The sequence below is a fragment of the Balaenoptera ricei genome, chromosome 1 (genome assembly GCF_028023285.1).
Source record: "Balaenoptera ricei isolate mBalRic1 chromosome 1, mBalRic1.hap2, whole genome shotgun sequence".
Lineage (NCBI taxonomy): Eukaryota > Metazoa > Chordata > Mammalia > Artiodactyla > Balaenopteridae > Balaenoptera > Balaenoptera ricei.
In genome coordinates, this window is record NC_082639.1 from 95,491,895 (window position 1) to 95,512,573 (window position 20,679).

General features: G+C 39.3%; 1 protein-coding gene and 1 pseudogene across 1 annotated transcript in view; both read left to right on the plus strand.

The window, feature by feature from the left end:
- Positions 1–20,679, plus strand: part of EEIG2 (EEIG family member 2) — a 101,878-nt gene that overhangs the window by 40,018 nt on the left and 41,181 nt on the right. The window contains exons 2-3 of the mRNA XM_059900724.1: positions 3,850–3,970; positions 16,091–16,120. Coding sequence (XP_059756707.1) covers positions 3,850–3,970; positions 16,091–16,120 — 151 coding nt within the window. The remainder of the gene's footprint in view (positions 1–3,849; positions 3,971–16,090; positions 16,121–20,679) is intronic.
- LOC132351003 (pleiotropic regulator 1-like) lies at positions 10,069–11,694 on the plus strand (annotated as a pseudogene).

Here is a 20,679-nt window from a genome sequence, read left to right on the forward strand (position 1 = left end):
AAGGGAAAGAGAGTGGTAGTAAGTAGATGGGAACATAGGGTTATAGAAGCGTACTCTTTTCCCTTAAGATTTAACATTATATCCTTTATGAAAACTTATTCTTCACCTCTATTCTATACTATGATATCAATTATCTACCTGTATTTGTAATGGTAAAGTTTTTTAATCTCTTGTTTCTTCCCAAGTCTACCAGACTTAATGTTGCCTTCCTCCACTCTCTAGCCAAACTAGACCAATGTTTCTGTAAATACTCCTTTCCTACTTATGTGTTTTTTAAAGAGAAACACCCACATATGAAGTTTGCTTGATTTCTCTTATTTTTATTACTCAGGCCAAAGCTGCCCTCCATTTGTGATAGCATATACCATTTGGTATGTAAAGGCTGCTACATTATAAGGGCATTTTAAACTAGGTAAAAATCTAAAGATGTATTTCTGTAATTAGTATTGCTGAGGAATTGTTTCACAAATTAATGAAAAGTAGCAGACTATAAAGCAAAGTCTTAGGGTTTTGCACTGAGTATTAATGGATTTTTTATACTTATGACATAATTTCTAGAATAATTGGCTGAAAAACATTTTAAGATACCATTTAATTTTCATATATTAGCCAATAAAGAAGGTTCTTGGGGTTTTTTTTTTTAAAGCAGTTAGAAAAAAATGGCTTGCAATGTTATATACTTTTGTTCCCATTTCCAGATTATTCAATACTAGACAACTTTTTAAATTTGGTTTTTATTTTAACCAAGTTATAAATACGTATAGTTTATTTTTTTGTTTGGCTTTTTTTTGGCCACACCGTGCGGCATTCAGGACCTTAGTTCCCCACCAGGGATCGAACCCATTCCCCCTGCATTGGGAACATGGAGTCTTAACCACTGGACCTCTAGGAAAGCCCCTAAACGTATATAGTTTAGAGTCTAAGTTCTACAAGGTATATTGTGGAAAACTGCAGTCCCCAACCACTTCCCTATTTTTCACGTGGCCTGACAGGGAAAGAGCAGGAGGAAAATACACCAACTTCTCTCTCCTCCTGCGCTCCATCTTTGCGTTGTTTGTCCCTTTAGCACATGCAGAGGCAGAGGGCAGGGGAGCCTGGTTGATATAGTCCGTAAAAGCCAGCCTCCTGGGCCACAGCAAAGGGTAGAGTGGATCTAGAATGACAAACAGAATATCAAGCCCAGTAGTTTTGATTTCCATGAGTACTTTTTAGTTTCCTGTATGTTCCTTTTTAAAAATTTAACAGCATCCTATTCCTGTATGGTAGATGTACTTTCTTTCTCTCTGAGAATCTTTTCTTCTTCCAGCATAGACTTTGTTTTCTTCAAGTTGCTTTTTGCTATTTTTTTAATCTCTGTCTTTCATATTAAGAGACTCTAAGTGTCTGCTCATTTACTACGAAGCACTAAAAGTTGATTAGCTTTGTGCATATGGCGGATGCTCATTGATTCAGATTTTCACTGTAGATTGTTTTGTTGGGAACCCTCAACATCCATCTCATTTTCTTTGGGGCTGATTGGCTTCCCCAGGGAATATTCTTTCCACATCTTGAAGAATATGCCCTGGCTCCAGCATTCTGAGGAGGCAGGTTAAGGGAGAAGATGGGAGGCTTCAGCATTCAGTGAGTCATCTTTCATCCACCTCCCCCCAATGTGGTCATGCTATCATGCTATTTTCAATACCTTGCCCTCAAGTCAGGTGTTTCAGAGATCCCTTTGTTTTACTTTGTCAGGAAAATGATCTCAGTCTTCTGCAGGAGTCACAGGATCTGAGGTTCTGTTTCTAAAACAGTTTTCAATCAATCCTTCTGCCTTTTGTGCTTCCTTCATTCTACTTCAAGATCAATTTTAGATTCCTTCTCATGGCTTTCATTATTATCAGCTTAAGGTTCAGCTTTCTTCAGTTTGCTTCATCAGTTATCACTTGTCTGTCCCTGTCCACTTTTTTTTGTCTCCTGTCTGGTTCTCTTTGTCCTTGGTGATGGTGACTTCAAGTTTTTTTTTTTTAATTTAGAAGATTTTGGGGAGGGAGCAGAGGCTAATACAGGTACCCAAACTGCCATCCTTAACCAGAAGTTTTAATGTAATTTTATCAGAAAAGTAAAATAACAGGTTTTTTTTTTAATCTTATCTCTGATTCTTGATCATTATATCGGTGGTCTCAGTAACAGGAACAACAAAGTGCCTTGAAGCTCAGCATACTCTTGAAGGGTCCAGGAGTATTGGGACATTGTTATATCTGCATACCTTTTTTGGGAAGCTCCAGAGGCCATGGCTGATGCCTTGACCAAGTCTTGAGGCCAAGAGATGTTGAGAGGGAAGCAACAATAAAAAAAATACTGGTTTTATTTTTTCTTGCTTGTTATTTTCATTATTATTCAATAATTTTTTTTAATTCACTATTTTTGAGTATACAGGTTAGCTACTGCTCATCTTACTGTGGATGCCTTAGGTTGCCGGACAAACACCTTCAGATCTGTCCTTTGCCAAACAACTCTCAATCTGCCTGTGTTGTGACCATACAGATAAATTTCACCCCTGCTGGATTTCTAGGGAAACTCCCCTAAGAACGCATATACATCCTCGTCATATCATAATTCATTAAATCACCTAAAGCTTCCTAATGAAAAAAAAAAAAGCTGAAGTTATGACAGTTAAACCTATGATAAACCACACACCCTCCTCTCTGTTTGCATGTCTGTTTAAATGTATATAAGTAAATGTACATGCACGTACCACACACAAACACATACTTGGTTTTTAAATTATATTTGTTTTTGCACTTCTTGTTCTTGGATTTCTGTGCATTGATGGAGAAATCCATAAAACCAAATTGATTTGTCCCAATACAAACTCATTTTATTCACTGAGGCAGCTACTAAGTTGGCTCCCTGTCACATTCACCGTCCTCAGCCTTTATCTAAACTTACAACTCACCCATCAGCTACTATCATCCTGTAGAAGTAACCTCATCTATTACTTTGCTAAGAAAATGAAAACTAACCTGGGCTCTCTTGCCTTTCCTTTTTGCTTTCTCCAGCTTTGTCTTTATTTTTGCCCACTGCCTTTCTTTTCTTCTGATGTTAGAGGAATAATTATCCTTCCTTTCTAAGGGAATGGTAGAGGGAACAGCATGTACGGAGGCCTGGAAACTTGAAAGAGCAGAGTTGTTGGAAAAAATAGACGAGTGGGCTTTTGAGTTAAATGAGCCTAGTTTAAATGCTAGTTATGCTACTTCCTACCTAAATGACCTAGAGTTATCTTCTCTCCTTGTGCTTCAGTTTCCTTACCTGTAAAGTGAGGATAATGCCGGTTACGTCCTAGGGTTGTTGTGAGATTAAATAGCATGTGGTAAACTGTCCATAAATGGTAGCTGCTGTTGCTCTTATGGCTGGAATAGGAGTGAAACTGTGACAGTAGTTCGTTTTAGAATAAGTATTGTTTATATTTCTCTCTCTTACACTAACTAAACTATAAGCCCTATAAGGTTAGAAACACTGTCATTCTGATCTTCGTATTTTAATCACCTAGCACATAATCATCACATCTAATACAAACAAATGTGTAGTGTGTGTTGAATGAATGAATAGTGAAGCATCAGTTTATATTGATTAAATTGATAAGTAAATTCACTTTTTTTTCAGTTTCCTGTGGATAATAAGACTTTCTAAAGATTTTCAGATCACATTGTTAGGAATTTGTTTTCTTCAAGTTTCACTGTTTCCAAATATTGGTTTATAATATGTCATGTTTGCATTATAGACTTGAGTGAAAGAGTGTGTGTGCTTTTTATTTTTTAACATGTCATCAATACTAGTTAATTAACTGGTTCTTTTCTTTTTTTCCCTCAGGGAGGTGGTGCAAGCAAACTGTGTTCACTGGAGAAAGAAGTTCTCATTTATGTGCAAAATGAGTGCAAGTGCCACCACAGGCATCCTAGACCCTTGTATCTACAGAGTATCTGTGAGGAAGGTATAAAAACAGCCTAGTACTTCTCCCCTTTCAGAAACCATGATAAGTTCCATAGTCACTGACTCACTTTATTTAGCTGTACTTTATTGTTAGAACTGTTATATGTAATTTCACTTCACACTTGCAGCATAATTTAAATTACTGTGACAAATATGATGAGGAATCTGAAGTTATAAATTAAAATATTATTCAAGAACCTTCATCTCATTATCACTATACATATAATTATTTGTATTAGTTTGGGGGCTATAAATGTCTCTGTTCTGCCATTCATTAAGTTTCTCTTCTTTATTAGGCACTCGTTTTAGGGACTTTACATATTTTGTGTCTAATAACAACCCTGAAGATATGTGTTATTTTTTCCATTTTCAGGAAAACCAAGGCTCAGAGAGGTTGTTACTTGCCCAAATTCACTTAGCTAATAACTGACAAAGTAGGAATTCAAGCACAAATCTTTCTGATTCTAAGTCCATGTTTTCCTTTTTATATAGTTCCTTTTCCACTTATTAAGTGGAAGCATATTACCAATAATCTAAAAAAATTGCAATCTCAGATTGTTTCAACTTAATATATATCATATATATATATATCCTGCCTCTTTTGGGTGAAAAAGAGAAATCCATTAGGAAGCCACTACTGGTGAATTAAACTACTGGCTTTAAAATGTAAACTTCATGTTTTACATTTTATATACATTTTTTAAATTACCAAAGTAATAACATATACATGTTCAGAAATTAAATAGAGAACTATTTAGAATGAAAAGCAAGAGTCCCTTGCCTCATTCTTTTCCACTCCAGTTTTGCATCCTTCTGTATCGGATAAAAAGTTGTATTTTTAGCTTTTTTATTCTGTTTTTGAGTGAACTGATAGCACTATGATGTATATGATTATATTTTAATTTCTCTTATACTGCTTAATTTACTCAGTTAAAATATATCACAAGCACATACATACGTTTTATAGGTTTTAAGCCTTTAATGAAAATAGACCTCTGAAATTGTCATTTGGAGCAGCAATAGTTGAATGGAGGCTTCTTTAAGGGAAGGATGGTGCTGTGAAAGTGTGTATGGCATCATATTGACCTGGGTTTGAATCCCAGATATATCATCTATTAACTGTGAAACCTTAGGCAGTTCTGCTGACTTTTAAAAATCAGTTTTCCTCATCCAAGTAAGGGTATAATAACTTCCTCATTGAGTTATTAGGATTAACCAAGATATAAGTAAATCCTTCTACCTTCTTCCCTTGCTACCTTAATTCCTGCTGTGACTCTTACGTTGAAACTTTTTCTTTTTTCTTTTTTTTTTTTTATTGTAGTAAAATTGCTGTACAACATTGTGTTAGTTTCTGCTGTACAATGAAGTGCATCAGCTATATGTATACATATATCCCCTCCCTCTTGGACCTCCCTCCCACCCCCCCCATCCCACCCATCTAGGTCATCACAGAGCACCGAGCTGAGCTTCCTGTGCTATTCAGCAGGTTCCCACTAGCTGTCTATTTTACACATGGTAGTGTATTTATGTCAAACCTAATCTCCCAATTTGTCCCACCCTCCCCTTCCCCCCGTGTCCACATGTCCGTTCTCTGCGTCTACGTCTCTATTCCTGCCCTACAAATAGGTTCATCTGTACCATTTTTCTAGATTCCACATACATGTGTTAATATACGATATTTGTTTTTCTCTTTCTGTCTTACTTCACTCTGTATGACAGACTCTAGGTCCATCCACATCTCTACAAATGACCCAGTTTCATTCCTTTTTATGGCTGAGTAATATTCCATTGTATATATGTACCGCATCTTCTTTATCTGTTCATCTATTGTTGGACATTTAGGTTGTTTCCATGTCCTGGCTATTGTAAACAGTGCTGCAATGAACACTGGGGTACATGTGTCCTTTTGAATTATGGTTTTCTCAGGGTATATGTCCAATAGTGGGATTGCTGGGTCATATGGTAGTTCTATCTTTAGTTTTTTAGAAACTTTTTCTAAATGGAGTTTAAATCATGATTTTTGAAAAATGATCTGTCTTTGAATTTTAAGAAAAGGAAAATATGTAACCAATTTATAGTAGAGGATAACTCAGAATTCCTTTTTTTTTTTTTGACTTTTCTTTTTTTTTTTACTACTTAATGTAGGGCTTATTCAACTGAAATAAACCAGTTCTTCAGACTATAATGGTTTGGTGTATTAGTTAAGGCATATATGATAAGCTGCTAAAACAGAGACCCAAATATACAATAACTTAAACAAAATAGAAGTGTATGTCTCTCTAGGGTAATAGCCAAGGGATCCAGGGCTGGTAGAGCAGCTCTGCCATCTTCACTCTATGGTGCCCATTTTTAGATCCAAGGAAGTTTCTCTAGTCTTGTTATCTCTCCACCAGTGAGACAGAAGAAAAAGCCACATGAGAACAAATGTATTCCTTTTTAGTGCGTGACTCAAAAGTGGTGCTCATGGCTTTTGCTCATGTCCTACTGGTTAGAACTTAGTTATGTGATCATGCCAAACTGGAAGAAAAGCTGTGAATGTAGTCTCTAACTGAGTGGCTGTCAGATTCCAACACTAAAGAAGGAGAGAAGAGATATTGATGGACCACTAGCATTCTCTTACCATGCTTGGTAAATGGAAATATTTACTGAACTTACTCTACCTATCCTATCTAATTATTATGTAAAAGGGAGAACCCATAAAGAAAATTTAGTAAAGTCAACTGTATAAATATTTTCTGCATTGCAAAAAATACCTTAAGATATAATATTTAACCAAATATCTGGGCACCCCATGACCCAGTCTAGTTGACACATAAAATTAACTGTCACAGACCTGAAAGTGAAAAAGCCCTTTGTTAGATCACTAGGGCTGCTGTAACAAAGCACCACAACCTGGGTGGCTTAACACAATTTATTGTCTTACAGTTCTGGAGGCCGGAAGTCCAAAATCAAGGTGTCAGCAGGGCCATGCTCCCTCTGAAGACAAGGCTTTCCTTGACTTGTAGCTGTCTAACTCCAGTGCATGTCTATGTTCAGATTTCCCATTTTTTATTAAGACACCAGTCATATTGGATTAGGACTTCATTTTAACTTGATTACCTATGTAAAGACTCCTCTGTTTCCAAATAGGGTCATATTCTGAGGTACTGTGGGTTAAGATGTCAACATATTTTTGCAGGGAGCACAATTCACTCCATAGCAGGCACTAAGATTATAATAAACCTGGGGATTTATGCTTCTGAAATTAATGGACTGGCTTGTTACAGGCCACCCTTCCCTCTGAGAACAACCAGAAAAGCTAGACAAAATATTAAAAATAGCTGCTTGAAGGCCTCAGAAGCTGCTTCAGTAAGGATTTAAGAGGCTTAGAATTATAGACCAGGGAAGCTTAAAGAGATGAGCCTGACATTTGGCATTGCTTTTACCCTCAAAGCATTTGCTCATTTGTAAGCAGTAGCTAAGGAGCTGAGCCAAAAGCAGTGATGGAGAGGCTAAGAAGCTGAGCTGAGATTCTGGCAATTTTACAGGACTAAGGGTACAAAAATGGAGTCCAGGGCCCACCAGCAGAAGGAGCCTTGGTAAATACCCCAAGCTTTTAGTTGGGACTCTCTTAGCTTTTAGTCTAAGACTCTCTTAAGAGTTTCAGCCTAGAAGAAGGAGTATAGTGGGTATAGATCGACCCTTACAAAAACTGAAATTCAACTTCCAATCAGTTCAGTCGCTGCTTGGATGAAGGTTAGCTCAGTCCCTGACCTTACTACTTGCCAGAAGCAAATGTATCAATATATCTTCTCTGGAGGAGAATAACATTACTCTGAGCCTAAAATTATTTCTTCAAGTTGTCACACACACAAATTACCAAGCATACTAAAAGACATGACTACATGACCAAAATCAAAAGGAAAAATAGATAATAAAAACAGACCCATGGAAGATACAGATTTGGAGAAGATCTAAGACAGACTTTTTACAATAATTGTAATTAGTCAGCAATACAGGACATCAGAGAACTTGAAACTATTTAAAAAATCAAATTGAATTCTAGAACTGAAAAATACAATAACTGATATTTAAAGCTAAGTAGATGAAACTAAGTCTCAACAGATGTATTTAACAGCAGGTTTGTCACAACTGAAGAAAACCTTGGAAAATAAGACAAAAGAAAATATCCAGACTAAATCATGGAGAGAAGAAGGGCGGGATACACAGAACAGAGTGTAAGACATGGGAAACAGTGTAAAGGTTTCACACACACACACACACACACACACACACACACACATAAAATTGGAGCCCTAGAAGGAGACGTGAGAGATTGTGGCTGAGGATCTTCTAAAACTGATGAAAGATACTGAGCCACAGATTCAGAAGTACTGTGAACCTCATTCAGGATAAACAACAAATCTGACATGTTTAAAGATAGAAGACCAGCCTAGCTGGAACATGGAAAACATGGAAAGGGAAGTCCTTGATAATGAGGTTGGAGGCACTGGATCAGGTAGAGCCTTATAGGAGTTTAGATTTTATTCCAATTAGATTTGGAATCAATTTGAGGATTTTAATAAGGAGAGACGTGATCTTTTAAGATCACTTTTGCTGCTATACGAAGGATGAATTACAGAGACCACTTAACTGAGTGGAATAGTTCAGGTGAGGAATGCTTATGTTTTGGCATGGAGTTATAACAGTGGAGGTGGTATGATTCAGGATGTATTTTGGAGGTAGACCACCGCTAATGGATTGGATATAGTGAATGAGGGAAACTGAATTGAGAATAACTCTTAGACCTTTTGCCTGAGCCTATGGGTAGATGATTGTGCTATTTATTGAAATGGCAAAAACTCAAAGTGGAGCAATTTTGGGGGCAGATAAATAGAGATCAGTAGGCCTATTTCGGCCATGTTAAATTTGAGGTGTCTATGAGACATCAAGTGGACATGTCATGTAGGCATTTAAAATACTACTCTCGGGAGAAGTTCAGACTAGAAATAAAGATTTGAGAGCCATCAGCATACAATCTTTATTTAAAGCCATAGACCTGAATGGGATAAACCAGGGAGAAAGTGTAGATAGAGAAGACAAGAGGCCTAGACCAAACACTTAGAGGTAGTATAAAAGTACTTAGCAGGTACAAGAAAGGAGGAAGAATTCATATATATCACTTCTTGTATACTTTTGGCCAGATCTTAGTTACACTGCCATAGTACAAAAAGCAAGTGGAAAATGTAGTCAGTTACTTTATTTTGGGTAGCCAATGCCCAACTAAAAATAGAGGATTCTATTACTATGGAGAGGGGGAGAATAGATAGTTGGGATACAACTAGCATTCTTTCCACAGAGGTTGAATAAAGGAATAGGTCTTGCCAAGGAGAGTGAGGAGCAGCCAGAGAGGTAGGAGTAAAACTAGGCAATGGTGGCACCTTGGAAGTTTAAAGAGCAAAATGGTATAAGGAAGGAGGCAGAGTGGCCAAGCCTGTCAAATACTGTTGTGAAATTAAGTAAGATAAGACAAAGCCTTTGGCTTTAATAAAAATGGAGATCATTGGCAATTCTTAGAGCCACTGCAGAGGGAAAAATGAGGGCAAAAGCCCAATTAGAGTAGATTGAATAGAGAGTGGGATACAGCATATTTGGGTAAATCTTTTGAAGAGTTTGGCTGTAAAGGGGAGCAAAGAAAAGAATTAGCCAGTAGAGACACGGATCACCTGGAGAAAGTTTTGTTTTGCTTTGTTTGATGAAAGGCGCTATTAATGATATGACAGTGACCTAATAAAGAAGGAAAATTTGGTAATTCATAATGGAGTAGATCTGGTGACATGGCCACAGCCTCACTAAACGGGCAGGGAAGGGGAAGGATAGCAAATATTCATGAACAATAGAATTTACCATAGATTACTCTTCAGCTTATTTCAATTCTCCTCTTTAAAGATGGAAATGGTAGATAATGTGTTGTGTATCTGGTTTATGAAAGAAAGATAAGAGACAGCTCCATTCAGCAAACACATTTTTAAAAGTGAGTGAGGAGAGCTGTGGCGGCGGTTTCCATCCTGTTGATTAGTGTTTCTTCCCTGCCGGAGCGACTACATAGACCATGGCGTCATGGTCGAGGAGGTACAGAAACATTCTATGCACACACTTGTGTTCAGGTCATTGGAGAGAACCCATGTCATGTTTGTGTCTGATAATGGAAAACCTGTGCCTTTGGATGAACAGTCACAAACGAGAAATGGCAACCAAGCTGCATAATGAGTATGGTCCTGTGTTGCATATGCCTACCTCAGAAGAAAATCTTAAAGAGAAAGGCCCTCAGAATGCATCAGATTCATATGGACACAAACAGTATCCTGCCAATCAAGGACAAGAAGTTCAGTGTTTGGTGACAGGTACACATCCATATCCACCAGGACCTGGGGTTGCTTTGACAGCAGATACTAAGATCCGAAGAGTGCTGAGTGAATCAGCTGCACAGTCCTTAGCTGTGGCATTACCTACTTCTCAAGCCAGGGTCGGTGCAAACCGTAGTGCACCTGCTGGAGGTGAACACCGACACCCTGGGGCTTCTGACCAGTCACAGCCTGCAGGGGCGGTTGTTATGGATGGTGGCAATGCCAAGAACTCCACACTGATGGCTAAAAAAGCCCCTACGATGCCAAAACCTCAGTGGCACCCACCGTGGAAACTCTACAGAGTGATCAGTGGGCATCTTGCCTGGGTTTGATGTATTGCTGTGGAACCTGGAAATCAGTGGTTTGTTACTGGATCTGCTGACAGAACTATAAAGATCTAGGACTTGGCTAGTGGCAAGTTAAAACTGTCATTAACTTGGCATATCAGTACAGTGCGTGGTGTGATAGCACAAGGAGCGCGTACCTGTTCTCCTGTGGAGAAGACAAACAAGTCAACTGCTGGGATCTTGAGTATCATAAGGTTATAAGACACTCTCATGGACATCTGAGTACAGTGTATGGTTTGGATCTGCACCCAACAATCAACGTGCCGGTGACCTGTAGCCGAGACTCAGCTGCACGGATTTGGGATGTGAGAACTAAAGCCAGCGTACACACGTTATCTGGACGTACTAACGCGGTGGCGGCAGTGAGGTGTCAAGCTGCAGAACCACAAATTATTACTGGAAGCCATGACACTACAATACGATTATGGGATTTGGTGGCTGGAAAAACAAGGGTCACATTAACAAATCACAAAAAATCAGTCAGGGCTGTGGTTTTACATCCAAGACATTACACATTTGCATCTGGTTCTCCAGATAACATAAAACAGTGGAAATTCCCCGATGGAAGTTTCATTCAAAATCTTTCTGGTCACAATGCTATTATTAATACACTGACAGTAAATTCTGATGGAGTGTTTGTATCTGGAGCTGACAATGGCACTATGCATCTTTGGGACTGGAGAACTGGCTACAATTTCCAGAGAGTTTATGCAGCAGTGCAGCCTGGGTCTTTGGACAGTGAGTCAGGAATATTTGCTTGTGCTTTTGATCAGTCTGAAAGTCGGTTACTAACAGCTGAAGCTGATAAAACCATAAAAGTGTACGGAGAGGATGATACAGCAACAGAAGAAACTCATCCAGTCAGCTGGAAGCCAGAAATTATCAAGAGAAAGAGATTTTAATGTGGCGTTGTCTTCATGGTGGTTCCAGTTTTGTTTTTTGTTTCTTTTTAAGCTTGGTGTTGATGAGAATATCCAGTCATTTGTGCTCTGGCTAGGAATGTAAAGCAAAAACTCACATGCCTGAATCATTGCTTTTTCATATTTTACAATGAACTGACCTCTCCCCATGTTTTTATTTCTAAAATAAACAGTTTGAGATCCTGGGAGGTAAGATGCAGATATCAAGCATATGTGGGTTTGTTGAACATAACTCTCCTAAAGATAGAATGATTTATCACTTTTATTAAAACACACCTTTTTTTTTTTAACTTACAAAACTGCTTACTGTAGTAGGACATGTTTTGAGGGGAGCAGTCTTTCTTTTTAATCCTTTAAAAACTGATATCTGTGATAATTTGGGATTAGAGGATTTGAAGTCTTCTGTATGTTTATTCCACAGTTTTTGGGGTTTTTTTTAAAGCTATTTTAATTAATTAATTAATTAATTAATTAACTAATTATGGCTGTGTTGGATCTTCGTTTCTGTGCGAGGGCTTTCTCTAGTTTCGGCAAGCGGGGGCCACTCTTCATCCCCGTGTGCGGGCCTCTCACTATGGTGGCCTCTCTTGTTGCGGAGCACAGGCTCCAGACGCGTAGGCTCAGCAATTGTGGCTCACGGGCCTAGTCACTCCGCGGCACGTGCGATCTTCCCAGACCGGGGCTCGAACCCATGTCCCCTGCATTGGCAGGCAGATTCTCAACCACTGCGCCACCAGGGAAGCCCTATTCCACAGTTTTTGAGTGCATGTTCTATAAAGTTCTGCACTAGATACTGTTCAGGAAGTAGAAAGGTGAGGTGTGTCTGTCTTTTAAGACAGGGGTCCCCAACCCCGGTACTGGTCCGTGGCCTGTTAGGAACTGGGCCACACAGCAGGAGGTGAGCGGCGGGTGAGTGAGCGAAGCTTCATCTGTATTTACAGCCACTCCCCATCACTCGCATTACTGCCTGAGCTCCGCCTCCTGTCAGATCAGTGACAGCATTGGATTCTCATAGGAGCGCGAACTCTACCGTGAACTGTGCATGCAGGGGATCTAGGTTGCGTGCTCCTTATGAGAATCTAATGCCTGATGATCTGAGGTGGAGCTGAGGCGGTGATGCTAGCACTGGGGAGTGGCTGCAAATGCAGATTATCATTAGCAGAGAGGTTTGCCTGCACAGAGACCATAATAAATCAATTGCTTGCAGACTCATATCAAACCCTATCAGTGAGTGGCAGGTGAAAACAAGCTCAGGGTTCCCACTGATTCTGCATTATGGTGAGTTGTATAATTATTTCATTATATATTACAATGTAATAATAATAGAAATAAAGTGCAAAATAAACGTAATGCACTTGAATCATCCCGAAACCATCCCCCCCCCCACCCCAGCCCCAGTCCATGCAAAAATTGTCTTCCATGAGACTGGTCCCTGGTGCCAAAAAGGTTGGGGACCGCTGCTTTAAGACTTCCACTTTAGTACCTTATTACAGAAATGCTGTCATAGAGGTACCAGCAAAAAGCCAGGATAGGGTTTCCCTGGTGGTGCAGTGGTTGAGAATCCGCCTGCCAATGCAGGGGACACGGGTTCGAGCCCTGGTCTGGGAAGATCCCACATGCCGCGGAGCAACTGGACCCGTGAGCCACAACTACTGAGCCTGCGTGTCTGGAGCTTGTGCTCCGCAACAAGAGAGGCCGCGATAGTGAGAGGCCCAAGCACCGCGATGAAGAGTGGCCCCCACTCGCCGCAACTAGAGAAAGCCCTCGCACAGAAACGAAGACGCAACACAGCCAAAAATAAATAAATAAATTTATTTTTTTAAAAAACCAGGATAACACAGAGGAAAAGCCCATTTATTTTCCCTGAGGAGGATTATGGAAGACTTCATAAGAGTCAGTGGTGGTTGAGCTGAGTCTTGAGAGAGGTCAGAGAAGAAAAAGGGTACTCTAAAATGAGGTGTGAAGTGACAAAGCAGACATGTGAGAGGTGTGTGTCCCAGGAGTAGAGAGTTGTCTGCTGCAGTTGAATGAGAACAGCTGGTGGTGGCAGGGAAAGTTTATGTTTTGAGTTTCAATTGTATTCCACAAGCAGTAGGTTACCAATATAGGTATCAAACCCTGGAGAAATAACTGGAGATACCAATGGACGTATTTGAAGCTATAGCAAGGGCTGCAGTCTTTTGTGAAGACTTCATAGAAAAGTGTTACTTAAGTTTCTGATGCCTGTGCCTCTTTCTGGCATATACTGAGTTTTACAAACCCTGTCCTTAGGATCCTGATTCCCTATCGGGCAAGAAAATTTGTCACACTTCACTTTCTATAGTTAGAAAACAAAATTACAGGAACAATCAGTTTAAAATTTGTTTCAAATTAAGAAATTATACCATAATTTTGAATAAGCATTTCCAAATGTACATATCCCATCTTGCATGCTGTAGGTGGGAGTGTAGTTGTTACAACCTTTGGTAGTTTTCCAGAATATACTGAAGATGCTTGGAATCTTTGGCTAACTCTTCATTAGAAATGAAATTACTGGGCTTCTCTGGTGGCGCAGTGGTTGAGAATATACCTGCCAATGCAGGGGGCACAGGTTCGAGCCCTGGTCTGGGAAGATCCCACATGCCGCGGAGCAACTAGGCCCGTGAGCCACAAATACTGAGCCTGCGCGTCTGGAGCTTGTGCTCCGCAACAAGAGAGGCCGCGACAGTGAGAGGCCCGCGCACCGTGATGAAGAGTGGCCCCCACTCGCCGCAACTAGAGAAAGCCCTCGCACAGAAACAAAGACCCAACACAGCCAAAAATAAATAAATAAATTAAATAAATAAATAAATAAAAATTTAAAAAAAGAAAAAAGAAATGAAATTACTAGGAAATTGCCTAATGGGAATAATCTGACAACTGTACACAGCAAATTTATTTCACCTTTGTCTTTAATTAAAACTAGCCCTGGGCTTCCCTGGTGGCACAGTGGTTAAGAATCCGCCTGCCAATGCAAGGGACACAGGTTCGAGCCCTGGCCCGGGAAGATCCCACATGCCAAAGAGCAACTAAGCCCGTGTGCCACAACTACTGAGCCTGAGCTCTAGAGCCCGCAAGCCACAACTAGTGAGCCCACGTGCCACAACTACAGAAGCCTATGCACCTAGAGCCCGTGCTCCGCAGCAAGAGAAGCCACGACAATGAGAAGCCCACGCACCGCAACAAAGAGTAGCCCCTGCTCACCCTAACTAGAGAAAGCCTGCACACAGCAACGAAGACCCAATGCAGCCAATAAATAAATAAATAAATAAAATTTATTAAAAAAAAAACTAGCCCAGATGTCCTAACAATAAGGGACTGGTATAATAGATTATGGTATCTTCATGTAGTTTCTCTCCATTAAGAGTGAGAAATATCTGGAATAATATGTCCAAATTTTACTCTTATATAAAAAAGGAAGCTGTGCAAGCATTTTTTTTTGGTAGAGTAACTTGTTTATGCTCTAAAAAATAATGGAGAAGTAACACCACATTGTTATCAGTGGCTTTGTGAGAATGGGATTATGGGAGAACTTTCATGATTGGGTTTATATATTTCTATAATGTTTTAATTTTCTATAAGCATGTATTTTGTAAACTTAAATAAAGAAAAAAAACCCACTAGAAAAAAAAGTGAGTGAGGAGAAGAGAATTTGGCCCTAATTTTAATGGCAAACACATAAGACAGAGTACGTATACTGTATACTAAGCAGTGTTCTAAGTGTTTTACACTTAATTCTTGTATCTGTGTGATGTCCTAAATTGAGGGATTTGGCAAATTAATATAGTTATATATTTTAAAGTAAAATGTTAAGATAGATAGATAGATAGATAGATAGATAGATATTTTTTTTTTTACTTTTCACTTTTGCCAGTCTCCTTCACTTAGATAAGAATTAGATAAGGGAGTTTCTACTGTATTACCGTAGAACAATGCCATATATATTAAGTGGAAAAAAGTAAGGTATAGAACAGTATATGTAGTGTGCTGTCATTTGAGTAAAGCAGAAATGTATATACACATCTTTTGGACAATTCCTAAAAATTGATAACAGTGGTTGTCTCTGGGGCGGGGGTTCCAACTCTTGTTGAAATCTTTGTACAATATATTATTAATATGCTTAACTCAGTAATTAATTTAACCTTTCTTTGGTGATTCATGTCTTGCAATGTGTCCAGGACATTTTTGGCAGTTTCTTCTTCAGCAAATAGATTAAATGTTAGCTTGTCTTCTCACCATTTGTCTCCTTCAGATTTAAGTTAAATTCTAAATAAAAATTCTGGTTATTTTCAGGGGGGCAGGGGACATCCAAACAGTTGGAGTTAAGATCATCAGAATTTTACTCTATATTTGCTAGCCTGTATATATCTACCTCAAAATTATTTGACATATATTTAATTTTAAATCTTTAGTCATATGATATCCTTATAGTGTTCTTTATCTTTGGCAGGAATTAAAAGGTGGAAAAGCTTATGCAAAGGTAAGTTGGTGTTCTTTAACACCTTTGGAATTTGTAATATCATGCATTGCTATTTATAAGCTTAAAAATTAAATTGTTTGCTTTTCTAATTGCTATTTAAGCTTGGCTGTTTTTAAATAAAGAAACTCAGAGATTGAATAGTTGGATCCAACAATAAATTATAGGCATATTCTTTCTAAATGTTGATTATGGGATGTTATTCTTAAGTTTCAGTTTCCTTACTAGGAGGCAGTCTCTGGTTTGCATTAAACAATAGCAACTGTTAATTCAGTTTCCCTTGGGAAGTATTCTCAGTCCCACCCAACCCCCAGTGGAATAGGACTCCCCCTCTGTGCTCTCTTAGCACTCTGTATACATGATCACTACTGTCCTTTATACTTTTACTAGTTGTATGGAATTACTAATGAATGTGCTCACTTTTTTGCTGGATAGAAGGAATTAGTAATTAATAATACTACCAGAAACCCAACTCTTTTATTTCTAAACCTCTTTAATCTCTAAACCACTTTTTTTTTTATTTTGGCCACGCTGTGTCACTTGCAGGATCTCAGTTCCCTGACCAGGGATTGAACCCGGGCCACGGTAGTGAAAGCCCGGAATCCTAACCACTAGGCCACCAAGGAACTCCCCACATACTCCTCTTGTATTTCTCTGTGATGGTAGCTCCATCAGTCTAGTCATCTAAGCATCTAAGCCAAGAACCAGGGCACTAGTTTCAACTGTCAAATCTACCTACCCCTCTAAAACTAGTCGGCTGCAATATCAGTTAGGATGCTCTTTGGTACAAGTAACAGAAAACCCTCCTCACCTAGAGATTTTTTTAATCTCACAAAACAGGTAGATATGAGACAGAGCTATAGATGTGAGATGGAGCTGCTCCAGGATTGGTTAATCCACTGACTAAAGAACATCATCAAGAATCCATGTTACTTTTCTCTTTTTTTTCTTACATTCTCTATGTGATGGCTTTGTCCCTGGCTAGCTCCCTTCATGGTCAGGAGGTGGCTAGCTGCTCAAGTTTTAGTCAACATATTCACATACGACAAAGCCCAGCTGCTTCCCCATTTATGACTTTTTCAAGTGAGAAAACTTTTCCTACATGTTCCCCAGAGGATTTCCCTGTACCTTTGATTGGACACAACTGGATCATATGCCCACTCCTAAACTAGTCATGGGCAGGAGGAATGGATTGCCATGGTTAGCTTAGACTAATCACAACTTAACAGTCAGCTAGAGGTCGGGTTACTTTCCTTGTGTACATGGATGAGCTAAGAGTGGACACTTGAATAAAATCAGGACTTGCTAGCAAGGAATATCAGGGCATTGAATGGTGGGTAGGCAAAAAACGGTCTGCTTTGACTGACAGATCTTGATTTCTCCCTTCTGAAAAGCTTTTGAAACCATCTCTTCTCTCCAGTCACAAGACCACTGCCCTAGGTTATGCCTTCATTATTTCTTATTTCAAACCTGCATTGGCCTCCTATCTTTTCTCTGCCTCTGTCGTCTCCCACCAGTTCATCCTCTATATTATTGCCAGAGGGATTGTTCTGAAATTCAAAGATGATCATATCCTTCCCCCACTTTTAGTCCTTCAGCAGCTCTCTATTGCCTGTAAAGGAAAATGAAATGAAAAGTCTTTAACCTAGCGTATTGGACCCATCTTGGTTTGCAAATCATCTGTCTGCACACTCACCCACTCACTCACTCATCCTTATGCTTCAGACATACTGCCCAGAGAACATTCCTGGAGTGTGCCGTGCTGTTTTAGCCTTGTTGCCTTGTGACTTGATGTTTTCCCTGCCATGCATGTGCTTCTGTCGACTCATGTATCATTAAGAACTCAGCTTAGTCATCCCTCCCCACTGAGAAGTTTTCTTTTCCTCTCTTTCTTGTAATTGTGCCTTCCTTTATCACAGCACTTATACTTTTTTATGGGAATTTATTTCCTTTTCTATCTTCCCTTATGAGTTCCTTGAGAATAGGAATAATATACATTCCTAATACCTAACATTATCTGGAATGAAGATGCTCAAAATTATTTGCCAATTGAAAGAAGCTCTACCACAGTTATACCTACAATTATATATATATATATATATATATATATATATATATATATATATATATATATATATATATATGCCATTTTATTGAGACAGTTATCTCAGTGAAACCAAAGAGAAAATCATAAGGAAATATGGACTCTCTTGTACCTCATTACAATGTAAGCTCTTGCAAGACGGTTCTTATCTGTCCTGTTCGTCACTGTTTTCCAGTATTTAAAGCAGGGCCTGGCACATAAAAGGTGCTCAGTAAATGTTGACCTTAGCATGCTTTCTTAATGGGGACTGACCAGATTCTTTTTTAAAAAACTTGCTTTATGCTTAGTGACTGTAATACCAGCATTCCAACAGTGGATGGTAAGCCAAAGGGCTGTTTTTTATTCAAAAAATACGTGTTAACTGCCTACCATGTGCCAAGCATTGTTCCTGCCACTATTTTAAGTATTAGCGATACAGCAGTAAACAAAACAGACAAAAATCCCCGACTTTGGGGAGGTTACATTCTAATGGGGGATTGAGGGAGGGGGACAGACAATAAAATAAATATGAAATGTGTATATACATGATGTGATGATAACTACTAAGAAAAATAAAGCAGATAAGGGGTAGACAGTGACAGCTACAGGGGAGGTGGGGGGGAGCCAGGCATGTTCTAGAATGGTCAGGGGAGACCCCTTTAGAGAGATGACATTTGAACATAGACTCTAATGCCGTGAGGAAGAAAGCTGTGAGAAGATCTAAGAGAGAATGTATCAGGCAAAAGAACAGTAAGTGCTAAAGGCCTTGAGGTGATCTTGGCATTTTTCAAGGAAAAGGACCTTGTGGCTGGAGGAGCGGATGAGGAGGAGAGGGGGGAATGAAGTTGACGAGGTGGCCATGGACAGAGGAATCAGAGACAGTCAATATAGACAAGTCTTTCGAGGAGTCTTACTCCAAAGGGGAGTAGAAGAATATTACAGTAGACTGGAGAGAGGTGTGGCATGAGGTTTTGTTTTCTTTAGTTCATTAAGATGGGAGAAAATCCAGCATGTTTGTGTTCTGGGAATGATCCATAGAGAGGGAAGAATCCCTGAAGCGATGAACTTGAATAGGCGAGAGGAGAGTGGTTGGCCTTGGATGGGAGCACAGCCAGCTCACTTACAGTAAGTGGGAAGGTAAATATGTGGGCACAGATTCAGGTAGGCGAGTGCATGTGGCTGGTGATAAGAGCTTGTGGAAGTTGAATGCTCTTTTGATTGCTTTTATTTCTGAGTGAAATAGGAAACAAGGCATCAGCAAAGAGTGTGGATGGAAAAGGTATTGGAGGTTCAAAGAGAAAGGATAATGTATGAAATAAGGCATGTGGATGATGTGTGATCACACAGCCCCAGGAGTCTTCCCATGTTCATTTGGATGTGGCTTTGCCCTGGACATATCCAGGCTTTTTGCTGATCTCTTGGACCCCTAAAAGAGGCAGTAAGACCAGAGTAATCATGTGAAGATTAGGTAGATATTACCTGTGGCTTGATATGTTCCTGACTTACTGCTTTTGGAGCTTGTGGTCCTTCAACAGGTCTCTTAAGTTCTTATTCTTCATTCTTCTTATATCAATTAAAAACCACTAAAATAATGCTCCATCCTACAATAAAAATCTTCATCTTAAATGCCATTCATATGTTCTTCACTGCATGTCTTAAAGCATTGAAGCAGGCAACTTAAAATCACAGCACTCAACTTAAAATCACAGCAGGGTTTGACGTGTATAATACTTTTTATTATATATTCAGGGAGATGTACTTAATCAATTGCAGGCTCAAAACATTTTTTTGTTAATAAAAGACTATATACACTTAGTCATATAGAATAGACTGTTCAAAAAATAATGATATAAGGGAGTGATTTTTTGTACCACTTGGAAATGAGAAGTAGGGTTGAGCAACATCAGAGGAAAGACCATAGGGTCATCTTTGGTAGCTGCAGAAAATGGGGACCAAACCCGAGTAGTAATAAGAGGGAGGAATGCATTTGAGCTGAGCTTCTGGGTAACAGCAGAGAAGGTTGGTGTGGGGAAGGAAGGAAGAAGGCTTCATAAAGAGAGATTCAGCTCACGGGGGACCAGCAAGGCAAATGTTGTGGATATAGAGCTTACCTTTACCACCTTTACCAGCAAGGCAAATGAAGGTGGTAAAGGAGGAGGAGCTTGTACCAAAGAGAGTATGTGATACACTTAAATCATTTCGCTCTTGGGTGGGCAGTGAGAACTTAATAATTTGCAACTATCTGCAGTCACCAGTGGTTAACTGGGAATAGAACCAGACCAGAAAAGGGAGAGGAGAGTCTGAATGGTTTTCTCTATGTGTGTGCAAATGACCATGACTGGTCTGCTAGTATTTCCCATAGAGCAATGTGAGCACCACTGCTACTTGCAGTGATTTCAGTTGTTTAATATGCATTATTTTTACGTTAAGTTATATATTTTAATGTGTGCAGAAAAATACATTTAGCAATCAAACATGT